This window comes from Moschus berezovskii, chromosome 4 (assembly GCF_049115385.1).
Source record: "Moschus berezovskii isolate FMDL1 chromosome 4, NW_MosBer_1.0, whole genome shotgun sequence".
Lineage (NCBI taxonomy): Eukaryota > Metazoa > Chordata > Mammalia > Artiodactyla > Moschidae > Moschus > Moschus berezovskii.
Window position 1 is genome coordinate 15564951 of NC_142463.1, and position 18233 is coordinate 15583183.

General features: G+C 42.5%; 1 protein-coding gene across 8 annotated transcripts in view; it reads right to left on the bottom strand.

Moving 5' to 3' along the window:
* The window catches only part of SCMH1 (Scm polycomb group protein homolog 1), a 223642-nt gene that overhangs the window by 15339 nt on the left and 190070 nt on the right, over positions 1-18233 (bottom strand). For 7 of the 8 annotated variants that reach the window (XM_055403471.2, XM_055403469.2, XM_088835188.1 and 4 more), the window contains 2 exons: positions 3598-3798; positions 1527-1718 (listed from right to left, as the gene is read on the bottom strand). In XM_055403471.2, coding sequence (XP_055259446.2) covers positions 1527-1718; positions 3598-3798 — 393 coding nt within the window. Of the gene's footprint in view, positions 1-1526; positions 1719-3597; positions 3799-12044; positions 14109-18233 lie in introns of those variants that run through there. The other variant, XM_088835185.1, reaches the window with a different exon arrangement.

Below are 18233 nucleotides of genomic sequence, written 5' to 3' on the forward strand. Positions count from 1 at the left end.
GGTCATGCCCCAATTCCAAGCTATCGTCACAACCGCAGGTCCATGATGTATATCCCTACCAGCCTCTGATTCTCAGTGGTGCGTTTTTCTTGATTCTCAGTGGTGTTATTCCATTTAAGAATTCTGAATTTCTATTCCTTTGAGAACTCTCTTTAGATTAGCAGCAACATTCATGGACATGCTACTCTCTCCCATGTATCCACTATTCCAGAATCTCAGGTAGGGCTAACTTTTATTATTGAAGTGCAGCTCAGAGTTCCCGAATGCCAACAGCAGGGGATATTTAACAACCTGCCTCGTCTGTACCTGCTCCACCATGCCTAGCCCAGACTCCCAGTGCAATACCCTAACTACAAGTAAGAATGCTCTTTTCTGTACACAGAGAGTCTGAGGTTAAAAGAAAGCAATCTAGAGTAGGTTAGATGAGAAGATTTTTCAGAAGGGTCAGTGAGAGGGTCACAGATATGTCTGCAGGGACCAGGTGGTGGGGCCCCTAGAAGGAGCATTTGAAATTCAGCTATCTTTTTGCCGGGCATGCAAGTCACATGAGTAATTCTTATTTGGGTGCAGAGGAGATGGAGTGGGAGGAGGGTGGTGGTGCTGGGTGAGCAGTCACTTTCCCAGCACATTCTCCAAAAGTGGCACTTTTATCAGAAGTGATTCTGACAATGATGAAAAGACAACAGGGAAGGCAGTGTGGGAACACGACTCGTGCGGCCCAGAAGGGAGCACCTTTGGGAGTTACACTCCCCCATCAACAGGCAGCACAGCCTCAGTGCTGACAGCACTGCCTCTATTCCTCTGGCCAGGACAAGGGCCTTTCCTCCCTCTCTCCACAATGACCTACCTCGCTAGTTTAAGGCCGAGCTTTCCTTCCCTCCCTGTCGTGCTGTGTCCTGTGCTCCAGATTAGAGACGCCGGGTTCCATTCACTCAAACCTCTCTCGGGAAGTGCTTAGTCACTGATCTGGCCACGTGGCATCCGCTTCCCCGTTGTGGGTCTGGTATGTTAACTAAGAAAGTTATTTTCCAGTCTACTTATAAACAGCAGGAACTTGAATCGACTTGCTAGACTGGCGCTGCTGGAGGAGTTAGGGCCATGTGCCAAAGGAAAGAGTGGATGGCCAATCACCAGGGAGCAAATTCTCAATCTGAAGCCTGAGACTAAACCCTCCCGCTGGCAAGGGAGTTCTGTGTTAGGACTTTGCTGCCAGATCACTCTGGGAGATGTCCTGTTACTTCACAGTGGCTCCACATGCAGTTTGGAGCTGAGGAAAACTGTGAACCACCGTTTCTTTAGAGATAAACATCCAGAGTAAAGTCCCAGAGATAGGAAACAGAATCCTAAAGAGACAGTAAAGATGAGAAGAGACCAAAAAGCACCAGATGAGGCAAAGGTAAGGTACAGAAAACCAAATCTCAGGGTAGTAGGTGCTGGGATAGCAGGTCTGAGGGCTGGCCCTGGGCCCTCACTGCTGCCACTCATCCTGCCCCCCTTCTTCACCCAGACCCCAACCCAGCTCCTACCTGGTAGGTACCTGTCGTGGCTGTGGCTGTACTCTGTGGTGGTAAGCGACAAGTGAGTCTGTGTAAAGGGCTGGTTGCCAAACAGATTGTCACTGCGAAGGTTGTGGCAGAGCTTCTCCAGGAAGCGGAGGACGTAGGTGATGCTGTTGACTGCTGGCAGGTTGAGCGTGTGCTGCTCTCGGTCAAACACGGCTGTGGAGTTAAGTAAACAGGGCCCAGCACGTCAGCTCGGAGCACAGCGCAGAGCTAAATAGGAGGAGTCTGGCCCACTGCTTGCCTCAGGCTTACCTGGTTACACAGAGGTGAATGGTGCCCAGGTTTCCTTCCTCCCCTCCTCTCCCTTCCCTGAGGGTTTGATTTTTGCCTCCAACTCCAAAGGGTTTGCAATAATGGGAGTGGCCAGGCCAGGTCTGTTGCACCTGGGGCTTTGGAATGATTCTGCTCAGCCTGTGAAACAACTGTGAACTTAATTCTATCTACTCCATCAGTTGCCTGGGCCTCCCAAGGAAATCTGTTCATTTCCTTAAGAACTGCTTAAGAACAGAGAAGCTAGGCAGCAGAGGAGAACACAGCTATTGCCAGCAATGGCTGAGGTGTACAATCTCATCTGGATAAGGGCAACTCGAATTTTGGCAACGTTGATGTCTTTTTTTTTTAAACCCCTATTTATTTCTATTCAAAACATATGCATATAATCCCTGGGCTTCCCTGGTGGCTCAGATTGTAAAGAATCTGCCTGAAGTACAGGAGATCAGTGTTTGATCCCTGGGTCCTGAAGATTCTGGAGAAGGGAATCCCTAACAAGCAAAAGGCCTCTGCATCCGTCTCTGACGGCAGCAAGGAAATGTGGAGATAGATCACTCTCAGGAACCCATCTAGGGAACAAAGAAGGAACCCTAGAGAAGGTGTGGGTGACAGTCACTAATGGAAGGTGGTAAAGATGGCTGGGTCCCTGCAGACTGTAGCATGGAAACAAATGAGAAGCCAGGCAGAGGCCTTAGCCTCATAAGGAAAGAAAGGCTAGATTTCCCATGCAGTTTTCAGCCATTTCTAGCAATTCTTTCCCTGCCTGTCCCCATCCTCTGGGCAGCCAATTAATTACTCTGTGTCCAGGCTCCCACACCACCCTGTATGCATTTAACACCTCCCACGGTTAGCTGTGAGCTAGTCCTTTTCCGTCAGGGCACAGCCTGAGCATGTCATCGTCTTTTCTTCCCTTCCCCTGGCCAGTGTTTGTCAATCACCTCTCACATACAGTCAGGGCTCAATGAGTATCTGCTAAAAGAACTCATTTGTGGTATTTATGGGGTCTTCCATGTCAGCTGGGTTTCCTGAGGCTGGATAGTGACTAGTTAGTTAGAGGACAGGGGAAGGAGATTATGGAGTAGTCATAATTAAGATTGAAAGGCTCAAGGTCAAGTCTTCATAGGTTTGGTGGGTAAAGATGGGGTTTTTTTTGGACTCAGGAAAACTGAAACAGAACCAGAACACAGCAGAAGTGACTATTCTCAGTGAAAACAAACCAAAGCAAAAAAACCACACACTGTGCAACTGACTCAAACTCCCAATGCAGGAAAGAGAAGACTGATTCTTCCCACTCTGCCCCAGGATTCAACTCCTCTGTATCGGGGCTGGCTGAGAACTGGGCAGTTAAGGGGTCTAAAGAACGAGAGAAGATTTCTGTGGTTCCCTGAAGCCAGCTGGGAGGCTGGGGCAGTCTGGGAAAACTCTCCTGTTGCCCCAATATAGCCCCCTCTGGATTTTTTCTTCTGAAGCATTTTTAAAGCAACACACTTGCATATTTTCTGTATGCGAGAGGCTAGGTAGGTAGACAGAAGGGAGTCTCTTTAGAGACTGGAGTTAAGCAGAGTCTGCATGAGTATTCTACTTGACAGCGATATGCAGAAGACCTCGAGGACTCTGGGAGTTGAAATGAGGACTCTGAAGAATGGAAAACTTTCATTCCAGAGCCTACTGGTGTAAAGTAAAAACCAGGAGACCTTGCTAGAAATCAACTAGTTGCAAAGGCCTGCCTCTCTGGCTAGAAGCCACACCAGACCAGAGTGCTTACCTGAGATAACTGCACCACCGTGGCCCTGCTTGAGGAAGCTGAAGACGGTTTTCTGGTGATAAGCACAGTCGATGCAAGCCTGCACAGCCTGCTGCAACACCACGGAGGCTCGGGCTGGCCCAAAATGGTCAGGGAGCTGCTGGACCTTCTTCTTATCTAAGTGGGGGCCTGTGCTGCCATTCTTGTTCAAGTAAATACATACTGCAGGAGACAAAGAATCAAAGCAGTTTAAAGAGTTTTCAGAGTAGAGAAGTCGGAGAACAGAGCTCTCTTCGTCCTTCCTACCCTGGGCTCTGGCCTCGACAGGATTCCCAGCTGCTAAGCTGGTGAAACACTGTGGGAGGGGGGTAGAGGGTGACCATGCCCAGCTGCTGCCAGCCCAAATGCATGACCACAGGCTCTGGGAACGCAGCCTGCTGGGAGAACAGCCCAGAACAGCCAAGGCACAGAACTTGCACTTTGTCTTCTTTACACTGAAAAGAAAATCTAAGCAATTTTCCAGATGGATGTACTTTCATTTTCAGTTCTTGGCTACTTTTATGTATTCTTGGTATCTCTCATATGCTCTGTGTACCAAGCTGTGGGGCTATGGCAATAGTAGCATGAGTGTGCTTGTGTGTGCCTGGCCTTGGACCTAGAGTGGTTAAACCACCAGTTACTTCCCTTGCTTTCCATTCTAGGCCTTAAGAGTTCCTTTGTTATCTTCTACGTTAAGACTTAGGCTCAAAGATAGTAGTGAAAATAGAAAAAAATTGGAATAAAGAAAAACATGCAAAGGGCCTGAGGGGCCCGTCTGTATATTTGTTTCAGTCGTTTCTTCTGTCAAGATAGCTGGGCACTCTCCCAACTGCAACCCCCCACCTAGCACTGTGCTGTGAGGGGAGAAGAAGGGTGAGCACGGAAGAAACAGACAGAGCTCCCCAGAGCTGCTTCTCTTGGTCTGTTGAGAAGACTCATGTGCCTGACCAGCTACAGCATTCTTTCTGCTGATCTGACTTCTAGGCTTCCACTTGAGTAGGGGGTACTCTGCTCCCTCACACTGTCCTGAAAATCTCTTTTGTTGTTAAAGGCAAAAAGATAAAAGCAGTAGCTGTGTGGGCTGTGGATGGACTGGTGTCCTCTCTGGGCCTCAGGTCTGCTGCCCACATCACAGACAGGCTGAGCCAGACATTCTCTGAGGACTCTTTCACCTTCATCATTCTAATTCTAAGGGGAAGCAAGATGGAGAAAAGAAAATGGAGAGAAGTAGGATGTGGAAAGTGACAGATGAAAAGAAAGACAGGAGGAAAAAAAAAGGGTAAACAAGAGGAATTGAAATATACATTAAACTCTTTTCTCTCTTAAAACCACAAAAATGAACCAGATAACAAGAAAGGAGACAACTTAAAACTCTGGAAGCTGGAAAGCAGAGTGGCAAAGTGGCAACTGGCTCAGCAGACCTAAGAAAGCTGAATCTTTAACCAAGAGTGGGGAATGGTGAGAGCCAAACTGTTCCATCTTATAAGTCACAAAAGGCCCAAGAATGGGCACGGGCTCCTGCGGGTGGGTATGATGGAAGATTTAATAGAAGAAGAATTGGTCACGTCTGTTAAGAAATGGTTAGTACTTCTGTGTCATAATATGACTCTTTCACTGAACGCAAGACAGATAAAAATGCAGAAACTCAAAGAGATAAAGAGTAATAAAAATAAGTGAAAATGTATGTCTGTGGAAAGACACTTATTAGAATGTTCAAAGCAGGTTAGTCATAATAGCCTCAAACTACAACCAACCCAAATGTCCATCAATAAGAGAACAGATATACAAATTGTGTATGAATATTTATTTGTTGGAATACACTTGGCAGTAAAAAAAAAAGAACTATTGATAGAATGCTTCTCAAAAACATTACTTTGAGTAAAAGAAACAATACAAAATAGTACACACAGTCTGATTCCATTTATATATTCAGTTCAGTTCAGTTCAGTCATTCAGTCATGTCCGACTCTTGGCGACCCCATGAATCGCAGTACACCAGGTCTCCCTGTCCATCACCAACTCCCGGAGTTTACCCACACTCATGTCCTTTGAGTTGGTGATGCCATCTAACCATCTCATCCTCTGTCGTCGCCTTCTCCTCCTGCCTTCAATCTTTCCCAACATCAGGGTTTTTTCAAATGAGTCAGCTCTTCGCATCAGGTGGCCAAAATACTGGAGTTTCAGCTTCAACATCAGTCCTTCCAATGAACACTCAGGACTGATTTCCTTTAGGATGGACTGGTCGGATCTCCTTGCAGTCCAAGGGACTCTCAAGAGTCTTCTCCAACACCACAGTTCAAAAGCATCAATTCTTTGGTGCTTAGCTTTCTTTATAATCCAACTCTCACAACCATACATGACTACTGGAAAAACCATAGCCTTGACTAGACGGACCTATCTTTGTTGGCAAAGTAATGTTTCTGCTTTTTAATATGCTGTCTATGTTGGTCATAACTTTCCTTCCAAGGAGTAAGCGTCTTTTAATTTTATGGCTGCAATTGCCATCTGCAGTGATTTTTGGAGCCACCCAAAATAAAGTCAGCCACTGTTTCCCCATCTATTATGCCATGAAGTGATGGGACCGGATGCCATGACCTTAATTTTCTGAATGTTGAGCTTTAAGCCAACTTTTTCCCTCTCCTCTTTCACTTTCATCAAGAGGCTCTTTGGTTCTTCTTCACTTTTTGCCATAAAGGTGGTGTCATCTGCATATTAAGTTCAGAAACAAGAGAATCTAGTCTATAGTGACAGAAATCGGAATAAAGGTGAGAGTGAAGACTGACTTTAAGGAGGCATGAGGTAACTTCCAGGGGGTGGGAGAAATGACTCTTAGCTTGATTGGGGCTGTGGCTACATGAGTACTAACATTAATTAAAACTCAAATTATATATACAGATAATTTTACTGGTAGTTTCCACTTCTTTCTTCTTGGGACATTCACTCTTGGAACCTAACTACCACGTGTGAGCAGGCAAAGCCTGTGGTGGGTTCATGTGGAAAGAAACCAACAGTCAGAGACAACCTGTCAACCCTGGGGTAGAAGTGGATCCTCAGTCCTGGTCAAGCCACCACAGCTGACACTGAAGGGAAGAGAGACCAGCTGCTGCCATCCAGCACTGTCCATGTTGTTGTTGTAAGCCGTGAAGTTTTGTAGTGGTTTGTTGTGTAGCAGAAGACTTCTGGAGCAGACCGTGGTACCAGAAACAGGGCGCTGCAGTAACAAAAGCTCAACACACAAGACACTGGCTTTGGGACTGGGAAGCAGAAAGAAGCATAAAAGATCACAGAAAGATTATGAGTGAAGTTGAGAGGGCCTTGAATAGAAGCCTGTAAATGGTTGGGATACAAACGATTCTGTTCATTTTATATTATCTCTAGCCCTCTTAGCCTGAGATGGTAATGCTTCCACCAGAATGAAACTTGGGTGGTTTTCTATGAATACTACTGAGATTTATTTCTTTAGTCAAAAGTCACAGTCACAAATCTTTTGAAGACAAGCCTTTCTCTACTTTGGGCTTCCTCATAGCTGCTGTTAGACAATGTCCTGAAGATTTTTAAAAATCCTGTTGTTTAAGGAAAAGCATCTGTGAGACTTGCCCTTGAGATTTTCAGAGGGCCTTTTGGTTTCAAAGAGTCTGTGAAACAGTCTTAAGTCATTCTGACATCTTAACCAAAGATTTTTATTGTCCCATTCTGGTTTTGACCCTTTCTTAACTTAGGATTATTTGCCTTCTGGAGAGACTGGAAATGAGAAACATTTCCATATTGTGAGTCCTCGACTTTAAAATTTTTAATTTTTTTTAAAGCTCATCTCTCTCATCTTACATTTTATCACAGGCAGTGAGAAGCCAGGTGGGACTTCATTACTTTGTCGGGAAATCTAGTATGTCACTGAGTTCATCAGGAACATTTCCTAGTTCCATGTTCGTGCAGGTGACAGGGTTATCACATTTTCCATCACTACCTAGCAGGTATCCCCCATCCTCCACCTTTCAATGAGACTTTCCTCTTTCCTTTAAGCCCACATTGACAGCCTCTTCGAGATCTTTTTGGTTTCAATTCTCAAGTTTCTAAGAGAATCATTCTGGCAGTAGTATTGCCAGCTTGGACTGAGATGGTACAAAACAAAAAAATTCTTTGGATCCACAACGTTTTACAATCAGGAAGAAGACTGAGAAGGCAATCTGAGCTTTCTTATGGAAAAGGAAGGATGACTCAGAAGACAAAACCAAAGTATTGGATCTAATCAAGGAATTGGCAATATACGCCCACCTGGATTTCAGAATTTCTACATACCAGTGACTGCATGTGCCTCCAGTTTTTTTGCCCTTTTCACAAGTGTATCTATAAGTTATTATGCCTATCCCACCACTGTATGTATGCAGGTTATGTGGGGAGCAGACAACACATTTCTTTAGGTCACAGGTCTTCAGTTTGAGAAGAAACTGCACCTGAGAGGTCCCATTTGCCTGGATCCGACTTAGATGATGAGATCCTAGATGTGAAGTTTGATGTTGTAAAGGGATAAAACCTTTAATGGGGAATCTTGCAAGGGGAAGAAAACATTTTCCAAGTGGGAAAAATAACTTATGTCCAAAGAGTGGACTGAAGTGGTTTTAAAATATGGTCCAAAATTCTTTGACCCTCCTTCCATCAAGATATGGGGTCTACTCCGATTCTCTTGAATCTGGGCTTTGACTGTTTGATCAATATGGTAGAAATGACACACTGTTAATTTTGGGGTTCAAGCCTTAAGAAAATGATAGCCTCCACTTCCTGTCTCTTGGGACACTTGCTCTCTGAACTCAAGTTACCCTGGTATGGGGAAGCCCAAGCTACCTACTGGAGACATCTGTGGAGAGGAGAATCCACAGCCAGCACCAATTTTGTTTATTTGCATGAAAGAATCATCTTGGAAATGGATCCTGCAGCCCCAGCTGAGCCACCTAAACTGATACCAAATGGAAGAGAGACGAGCTTTCTCTGATTTAATGTTAATATGGCTGAATATACTGATATTATCTTTTCTAGCTATAGAAAGCTTATGTACTTTTCCTCTCTTTTTTAAAAAAATATGTATGTATTTGGATGTGTTGGGTCTTAGTTGCATCATTGAGGATATGTCCTTGGGGTACACAGACTCTCTAGCTGTGGCACACGGGCTCCAGAGTATGCAGGCTCTGTAGTTGTAGTGCCAGGCTTAGCTGCTCTGTAGCATGTGGGATCTTAGTTCCCCAGCCAGGGATTAACTTGTGTCCCCTGCATTGCAAGGCAGATTCTTAACCACTGGACCACCAGGGAAGTTTAAATACTTTTTGTTTTATAATTTATGCTTATTGTCTTATTTTAAAAATATTTCCCAATCTTAAGGTCATAAAGATATTTTTGCATACTGTCATGCTTTGGTTTGGGGTTTCCCTGGTGGCTCAGATGGCAAAGAATCCTCCTGCAATGCGGGAGACCTGGTTCGATCCCTGGGTTGGCATGGCAACCACTCTAGTATTCATGCCTGGAGAATCCCCAATGACAGAGGAGCCTGGCGGACTACAGTCCATGGGGTTGCAAAGAGTCAAACACGACTGAGTGACTAAGCACAGCACATGCTTTGGTTTTCTACTGCATCCATGAAATTGGAATTAGAGGCTGTAAAAAAAAATTTGGAGAAGGGTCCAGCATGTAAGGAGTGTGGAATTAGCCACTTCATCTTGACAGTAAGTAAAAAGCTGAACAAACTGAAAAATCCTTTTAAAATCCATCAGAAAAGTGAGGTCACAGGGCAAACTGTTGCCCCCCATCAAGTCTGAAGAGACAGATTGATGAATACAGAGAATCACAATTTACTAAAAAGAAACCTGCACAGAAACTAGTGCAGAGGTAAGAAAATCTAAACTACAATTGATGCATTGCTGGAAGCTCAGTGTGAACAAGTCTCAGAGTGAAAAATTTCAGGGGGATCCACTCATGGCGTAGCGGGGGCATCCCACACTTTTGTGAGTTTTACCTCCAGAAGCTCAACCAGGTTCTCACAGTGAATATTGGAGAAAAACCCTGTCATGCTTCCAGCAGGGATAGGGAGGAAAAGGAGCCATTTAAAGGTATGCCAGAGCACTGTGTCCTTTTTAACAAGGTCTACCCTCAGGAGAATTATTTTACCAGAGTTTAACCTGCTGGGGTTTGATCAGAGCCTAACCTACCTGGGGGAAGGGAAATACCCAAGTCTAGCCACCTCCAGCCATCTTGTCCCATCTAAAGGAAGTTGAGGGGTACTAAGAAGCACTGGTGAAGTTCACAGTCCAAGAGCACAGCCTCACCAAAAGCCTGAGACCTAATTGTAAGACTATAGAATATCTCTCCTTCCGCATACCTTACCTCTATATTACCAAAGGCCTGTTTACAACAATTCCTTTTACCCAGTACATTATATCTGGCTATCAGGAAGAAGTTACAATGCAAAAAATGCAGTTTGAAGAAAGAGACAGACCAAGTAGCAAAAGTAGATTCAGGCATGGCAGGGATACTGGAATTATTAGATAAAAAATTTAAAACGACTACGATTATTATGCTAAGAGTTCTAATAAATAAAGCAGAGAGCATGTGTAACAGATGGGCAATATATGCAGAAAGATGGAAATTCTAAGAAAAATAAAAAAGCAATGCTAGAGATAAAAAACACTGAAATAGAAATGAAAAATGCCTTTGATGGGCTTATTAGGAGACTGGACACAGTAAAGAACTGCTGAACTTGAGGACATCTCAACAGAAACTTTTAAAATGGAAAAGCAAAGAAAAAAGAAGACTGAAAAAAGAACTCACCCAGAATAGACTGGGTATCCAAGAACTGTGGGACATACAAAAGGAGTAACATACACATAATGGGAAGATCAGAAGGAGAAGAAAGAACGGAACAGAAGGAATATTTGAAGGCCAAATTAAAGTCAGATACCAAAGCACAGATCCAGGAAGGACAGAGAACACCAAACAGGATACACGACCAAAAATACTACATCGAGGCATATTACATTCAAAATGCAGAAAAGCAAAGATATAAAATCTTGAAAGATTTCAGAGGAAAAAACCATCTTATCTATAGAGGAACAACAATAAAAGATTACATCTTTAGAAGCAGTGTGAGCAAGAAGAGAATGGAGTGAGATATTTAAAGGGTTGAGAGAAAATACCTATCAACTTAGAATTCTGTACCTTGAAAAGTTAAAGTGACGGAGAAAAAATCCCTTTCTCAGACAAAGAAAAACTGAAGGAGTTTGTTGCTTATAGACCTGCCTTGTAAGAAATGTTAATGGAACTCTCTGCTGCTGCTGTGTCACTTCAGTCGTGTCCGACTCTGTGTGACCCCATAGACGGCAACCAACCAGGCTCCCCCGTCCCTGGGATTCTCCAGGCAAGAACACTGGAGTGGGTTGCCATTTCCTTCTCCAATGCATAAAAGTGAAAAGTGAAAGTGAAGTCGCTTAGTCGTGTCCGACTCTTAGCGACCCCATGGACTGCAGCCCACCAGGCTCCTCCATCCATGGGATTTTCCAGGCAAGAGTACTGGAGTGGGGCGCCAATGCCTTCTCCGAATGGAACCCTCTAGATAGAAGGAAAATAACATAGGCCAGAAACTTGGATCTACACAAAGAAAAGAAGAGCAGGAGAAGAAATAGGTGAAGGCAAAACAAGAACTTACTTTTCTCATTCTTAATTGATCTAACAGATGGGTGCTTGGTCGCTCAGTCACGTCCAACTCTTTGTGACCCCATGGACTGTAGCCTGCCAGGATCCTTGGTCCATGGGGATTCTCCAGGCAAGAATACTGGAGTGGGTTGCCACTCAGATCTTCCCAACCCAGGGATCGAGGCCAAGTCTCCCGCATTGCTGGTAGATTCTTTACCGCCTGAGCCATCAGGGAAGCCCAAGAACACTGGAATGAGTAGCTTATCCCTTCTCCAGGGGAACTTCCCAACCCAGGAATGGAACCGGGGGTCTCCTGTATTGCAGGTGGATTCTTTACCAGCTGAGCTATGCAGGAAGCTCGATATAACAGATATTTGTTCAAAATAAAAATAGCAACAATGTATTAGATTATATATGTTTGCATGTATATGTATATATACATGCTTATGTATACTTATCCCTAAGTGAAATGAATGACAGTAATCATACAAAGGATGGAAAGGAGGAATTAGGATTTTTATATCTGTGAAGTGGTATAGTGGAAAGTAGACTTAGATTACTTATGTATATGACAAACTTGAGGGTAATCATTTTAAAAAGTAAAAAAGAAGTAAAAATGATATGCTAAGAAAGAAGAAAGAATGGAATCATACAAAATGCTTGATTAAAAACTATGAAAGGCAGAAAAATAGTAGAAGACAAAAACAGGACAAAGTACAAGGGCAAAAAAATAAACTGTGATAAATATGGTCGATATTTATCCAATTATATCAATAAACATTTTAGATGTCAATGATCTAAATACATCAGTTAAAAGAAAGAGATTCTCAAACTGGATCAAGAAATGAGACCCAACTTCATGTTGTTTAAAAGAAACCAACATTAAATATAAAGACACATATAGGTTAAAGATAAAGGGATGGAGAAAGATATGCCATGCTAACACTAATCAAAGGAAGGTGGGAGTAGCTATATTTATTTCAGACAGAGCAGATTTCAGAGCAAGGAAAGTTTCAGATAAAGAGGGGCATTACATGATATCAAGGACTTCCCTGGTGGCTCAGACGGTAAAGCGTCTGCCTACAATGTGGGAGGACCCAGGATCAATCCCTGGGTCGTGAAGATCTCCTGGAGAAGGAAATGGCAACCCACTCCAGTATTCTTGCCTGGAAAATCCCATGGATGGAGAAGCCTGGTAGGCTACAGTCCATGGGGTCACAAAGAGTCGGACACTACTGAGAGACTTCACTACATGATATCAAAGGTCAAATAGCCAAGAAGACATATTGATTCTTACTGTGTATGCCTCTAACAACAAAACATGGGAGGCAAAAATTGACAAAGGAGAAATAGATGAATTTTTCCTCCTTGTAGAAGAAATAGATGAATCCATTATTACGGATGGAGATCTTGATATGTCCTCTATCAGAAATGAACATATTCAGCAGGCAGGAGAGCACAGTTGAACTCAAAAGCACCATCAGTCAACTGGATATAATTGATATTAGAGGCTACTTCACCCAACAACAGCAGAACACATATTCTTCTCAAGCTCACATCAAACATTCACCAACACAAAAAAAGCACTATACAGTCCATGGAATTCTCCAGGCCAGAATACTGGAGCTGTTCCCTTCTCCAGGGGATCTTCCCAACCCAGGAATTGAACCCAGGTCTCCCACACAGCAGGCAGATTCTTTACCAGCTGAGCCACAAGGGAAGCCCAAGAATACTGGAGTGGGTAACCTATCCTCCAATGGATCTTCCCAACTCAGGAATCGAACCGGGATCTTCTGCACTGCAGGGGGATTCGTTACCAGCTGAGCTACTAGGGAAGCCCAAAACATACCTTAACAAATTTAATAGAACAGAAATCATACAATATGTATGCTCTTAGATGACAATGGAATTAAACAAAAAATCAGAAACAGAAAGATAAGTGAAAAATCCCTAAATACTTGGTGCTTCAGTTCAGTTCAGTTCAGTTCAGTCGCTCAGTCGTGTCCGACTCTCCGCGACCCCATGAATCACAGCATGCCAGGCCTCCCTGTCCATCTCCAACTCCCGGAGTTCACTCAAACTCATGTCCACAGAGTCGGTGATGCCATCCAGCCATCTCATTCTCTGTCGTCCCCTTCTCCTCCCGCCCCCAACTTTTCCCAGCATCAGAGTCTTTTCCAGTGAATCAACTTGTCGCATGAGGTGGCCAAAGTACTGCAGTTTCAGCTTTAGCATCAGTCCTTCCAATGAACACCCAGGACTGATCTCCTCTAGAATGGACTGGTTGGATCTCCTTGCAGTCCAAGGGACTCTCAAGAGTCTTCTCCAGCACCACAGTTCAAAAGCATCAATTCTTCGGCGATCAGCCTTCTTCATAGTCCAACTGTCACATCCATACATGACCACGGGAAAAACCATAGCCTTAACTAGACGGACCTTTGTTGGCAAAGTAATGTCTCTGCTTTTTAATATACTATCTAGGTTGGTCATAACTTTCCTTCCAAGGAGTAAGCGTCTTTTAATTTCATGGCTGCAATCAGCATCTGCAGTGATTTTGGAGCCCAAAAAAATAAAATCTGACAGTGTCTCCACTGTTTTTCCATCTATTTCCCATAAAGTGATGGGACCAGATGCCATGATCTTTGTTTTCTGAATGTTGAGCTTCAAGCCAACCTTTTCACTCTCCTCTTTCACTTTCATCAAGAGGCTTTTTAGTGTTTCTTCACTTTCTGCCATAAGGGTGGTGTCATCTGCATATCTGAGGTTATTGATATTTCTCCCGGCAATCTTGATTCCAGCTTGTGCTTCTTTACACATTTCTAAATATCACATGGGTCAAATTAGAAATCTCAAGAGAAATTTAAAGATAATTTGAACTAAATTAATATGAAAACATAACTTATCAAAATTTGTGGGATACAGCCAAAGCAGTAAATAGAGGGAAATTTATAGCACTGAATGCATACACTATAAAAGAAAGGCCTAACGTCAATAACCTAAGCTTCTACTTTATGAAATTAGAAAAAGAAGAGAAAACTAGACCAAATAAGCAGAAGAAAAGAAATAGTAAAAATTAGAGCACAAATCAATGAATTGAAAATTAGAAGTCAACACAGAAACATCTAAGAAAGTCAAAGTGTTAGTTGCTTAGTTGTATCTACCTCTTTGTGACCCCATGGACTGTAGCGTGCCAGGCTCCTCTGTCCATGGAATTCTCCAGGCAAGAATACTGGAGTGGGTAGCCATTCCCTTCTCCAGGGGATCTTCTAGACCCAGGGATTGAACACAGGTCTCCTGCATTGCAGGCAGATTCTTTAGTGTCAGAGCCAGCAGGGAAGCCCAAAACCAAAGGTTGGTTCCTTGAAAAGATCAATAAAACAAATAAGCCTTTAGACATGCTAATAAGAAAAGAGAGAGGACACAAATTACTAATATCAGACACTGAAAGAGATGGATCATTACATGGATCACAACAGATCCACGGTCATTAAAAGGTACTATGACTAATTCTATGTTGACAAATTTGATATCAAGATGAAATGGACCAATTTGGTGAAAGACACATTCTACCAAAACTCACACAAAAAGAAAAAGACATTCTGAATAGGCCTATATTTATTGAAATTGAATCAATAATTAATAACCTTCCAAAATAAAAAGCACTTGGCTCAGATGGGATTTACTGGTGAATTCTACCAAACATTAAAAAAACATACATTCTACCAATTCTCTATAATCTCTTTCAGAAGACAGAAGCAGACAGAGTACCTCTTAGCTCATTTATGAGGCCAGCATTACCCCACTACCAAAATGAGACAACAACTTCACAAGAAAATTACAGACCAATATCTCTCATGAACGCAGAGGCAAAAATCTTCAACAAAAATATGAGCAAACTGAATTAACAACATACAAAATGAATTATACACTAAAATCAAATAGAGTTTATCTCATGTATGTATTTCCAAACTCTTCATTTGAAAATCAATGTAATCCATCACATCAACAAGCTAAAGAAGAAATATCACATTACGCAGAAAAAACATTTGGCAAAAAGACCAAAACCTATTCATGATGGAAACTCAGCAAACCAGGAAGAGAGGAGAACTTCCTCAACTTCGTAAAGAATGTCAACAAAAAACCCACAGCCAACATCATACTTAACAGTGAAAAACTAGAAGTTTTCCCACTAAGATCAGGAACAAGGTAAGGATGTTCCCTCTTACCACAGTTTTTAACCCTGTACTCAAAGTCCTAACTAACGTAATAGGATGAGAAAAGGAAATAAAAGATATACAGTTTGGGAAGGAAGAAACAAAACTTCCTTTTGTCTGTAGATGACATGATCGTCTATGGAGAGAATGCAAAAATAATTCACAGAACTAATAAGCAGTTGTAACAAGATTGCAAGGTATAAATATACAAAAGTCAATCCCTTCTTATAAAAAACAGTAATGAATAAGTATAATTTGAAATTAAAAACACCACCATTTACCTTGTAGCACCTTCAAAAATAAAATACTTGGGTATAAAATCTAGCAAAATATGAGGAAAACTACAAAACTCTGATGAGTAAAATAATAATAAAAAAGCCTAAATAAATGGAGAGATATCCCCATGTTCATGGATAGGAAGACTCAATATTGTTGAGATGCCCATTCTTTTCCACTTGATCTATAGATTCAAGGCATTCCCAATCCAAATCCCAGCAAATTATTTTGTGCCTATCAGCAAACTGCTTCTAAAGTTTATACGGAAAGGGAAAAACCCTGAATGCCAACACAATACTGAAGGGGAAGAAGAAAGCTGGAGGACTGATACTACCCAACTTCAAGACAGTATGGTATTGGTGAGTTGAGTTCAGTTCAGTCGCTCAGTCATATTTGACACTTTGCCACCCCATGGACTGCAGCATGCCAGGCTTCCCTGTCTATTACCAACTCCTGGAGCTTGCTCAAACTCATGTCCATTGAGTTGGTGATGTCATCCAACCATCTCATCCTCTGTCGTCCCCTTTTCCTCCTGCCTTCAATCTTTCCCAGGGTCTTTTCCAGTTAGTTCTTCGCATCAGGTGGCCAAAGTATTGGAGCTTCAGCTTCAGCATCAATCCTTCTAATGAATATTCAGGACTGATTTCCTCTAAGACTGAATGGTTTGATCTCTTTGCAGTCCACGGGACACTCAAGGATCTTCTCCAGCACCACAGTTCAAAAGCATCAAAACTTCAGCACTCAGCTTTCTTTGAGTTCCAACTCTCACATCTATACATGACTACTGGAAAAACCATAACTTTGATTAGACAGACCTTTGTCAGGAAAGTAATGTCTCTGGTTTTTAATATACTGTCTACGTTTGTCAGAGCTTTTCTTCTAAGGGGCAAGCATCTTTTAAAAAATTTCATGGCTGCAGACACCATCTGCAGTGATACTGGAGCCCAAGAAAACAAAGTCTGTCACTTGTTTCCATTAATTCCCTGTTTATTTGCCATGAAGGGATGGGACTGGATGCCATGATCTTTGTTTTTTGAATGTTGAGTTTTAAGCCAGCTTTTTCACTCTCCTCTTTCACTTTCATCAAGAGGCTCTTTAGTTTCTCTTTGCTTTTTGCCATTACAGTGATGGCATATGCATATCTGAGGTTATTGCTATTTCTCCTGGCAATCTTGATTCCAGCTTGTGCGTCATCCAGCCGGCATTTTGTATTATGTACTCTGCATATAAGTTAAATAAGCAGGGTGACAATATACAGCCTTCACAGACTCCTTTCCTGATCTGGAACCAGTCTGTTGTTCCATGTCCAGTTGTAACTGTTGCTTCTTGACCTGCATATAGATTTCTCAGGAGGCTGGTCAGGTGGTCTGGTATTTCCATCTCTTTAAGAATTTTCCACAGTTTGTTGTGATCCACACAGTCAAAGGCTGTGGCACAGTCAATAAAGCAGAAATAGATGTTTTTCTGGAACTCTTGCTTTTTCAATGATCTAACGGATGTTGGACATTTGATCACTGGTTCCTCTGTCTTTTCTAAATTCAGCTTGAACATCTGGAAGTTCATGGTTCAAGTATTGCTGAAGCCTGGCTTGGAGAATTTTGAGCATTACTTTGCTAGAATGTGAGATAAGTGCAATTGTGTGGTAGCTTGAGCATTCTTTGGCACTGTCTTTCTTTGGGATTGGAATGAAAACTGACCTTTTCCAGTCCTGTGGCCACTGCTGAGTTTTCCACATTTGCTGGCATACTGAGTGCAGCACTTTCACAGCAGCACCATCTGGGATTTGAAATAGCTCAGCTGGAATTCCATCATCTCCACTAGTTTTGTTCGTAGTGATGTTTCCTAAGGCCCACTTGACTTCGCACTCCAGGATGTCTGGCTCTAGGTGAGTGTCACACCATCACGGTTATCTGGGTCATTAAGATCTTTTTTGTATAGTTCCGTGTATTCCTGCCACCTCTTCTTAATATTTTATGCTACTGTTAGGTCCATACCATTTCTGTCCTTTATTGTGCCCATCTTTGCATGAAATGTTCCCTTGATATCTCTAATTTTTCTATAGAGACCTTTAGTCTTACCCATTCTATTATTTTCCTCCATTTTTTTGCACTGATCACTTAGGAAGGCTTTCTTATCTCTCCCTGCTATTCTTTGGAACTCTGCATTCGGATGGCTATTTCTTCCCTTTTCTTTTTTGCCTTTCGCGTCTCTTCTTTTCTCAGCTATTTGTAAGGCCTCCTCAGACAACCATTTTGCCTTTTTGCATTTCTTTTTCTTGGGGTTGGTTTTGATCACAGACTCCTGTACAATGTTATGAACATCCATCCACAGTTCTTTAGGCACTCTCTCTATCAGATCTAATCTATCCAATCTAATAGATTGAATCTATTTGTCACTTACACTGTATAATCATAAGGGATTTGGTTTAGTGGTCTAGTGAATGAGCTGGTGGTT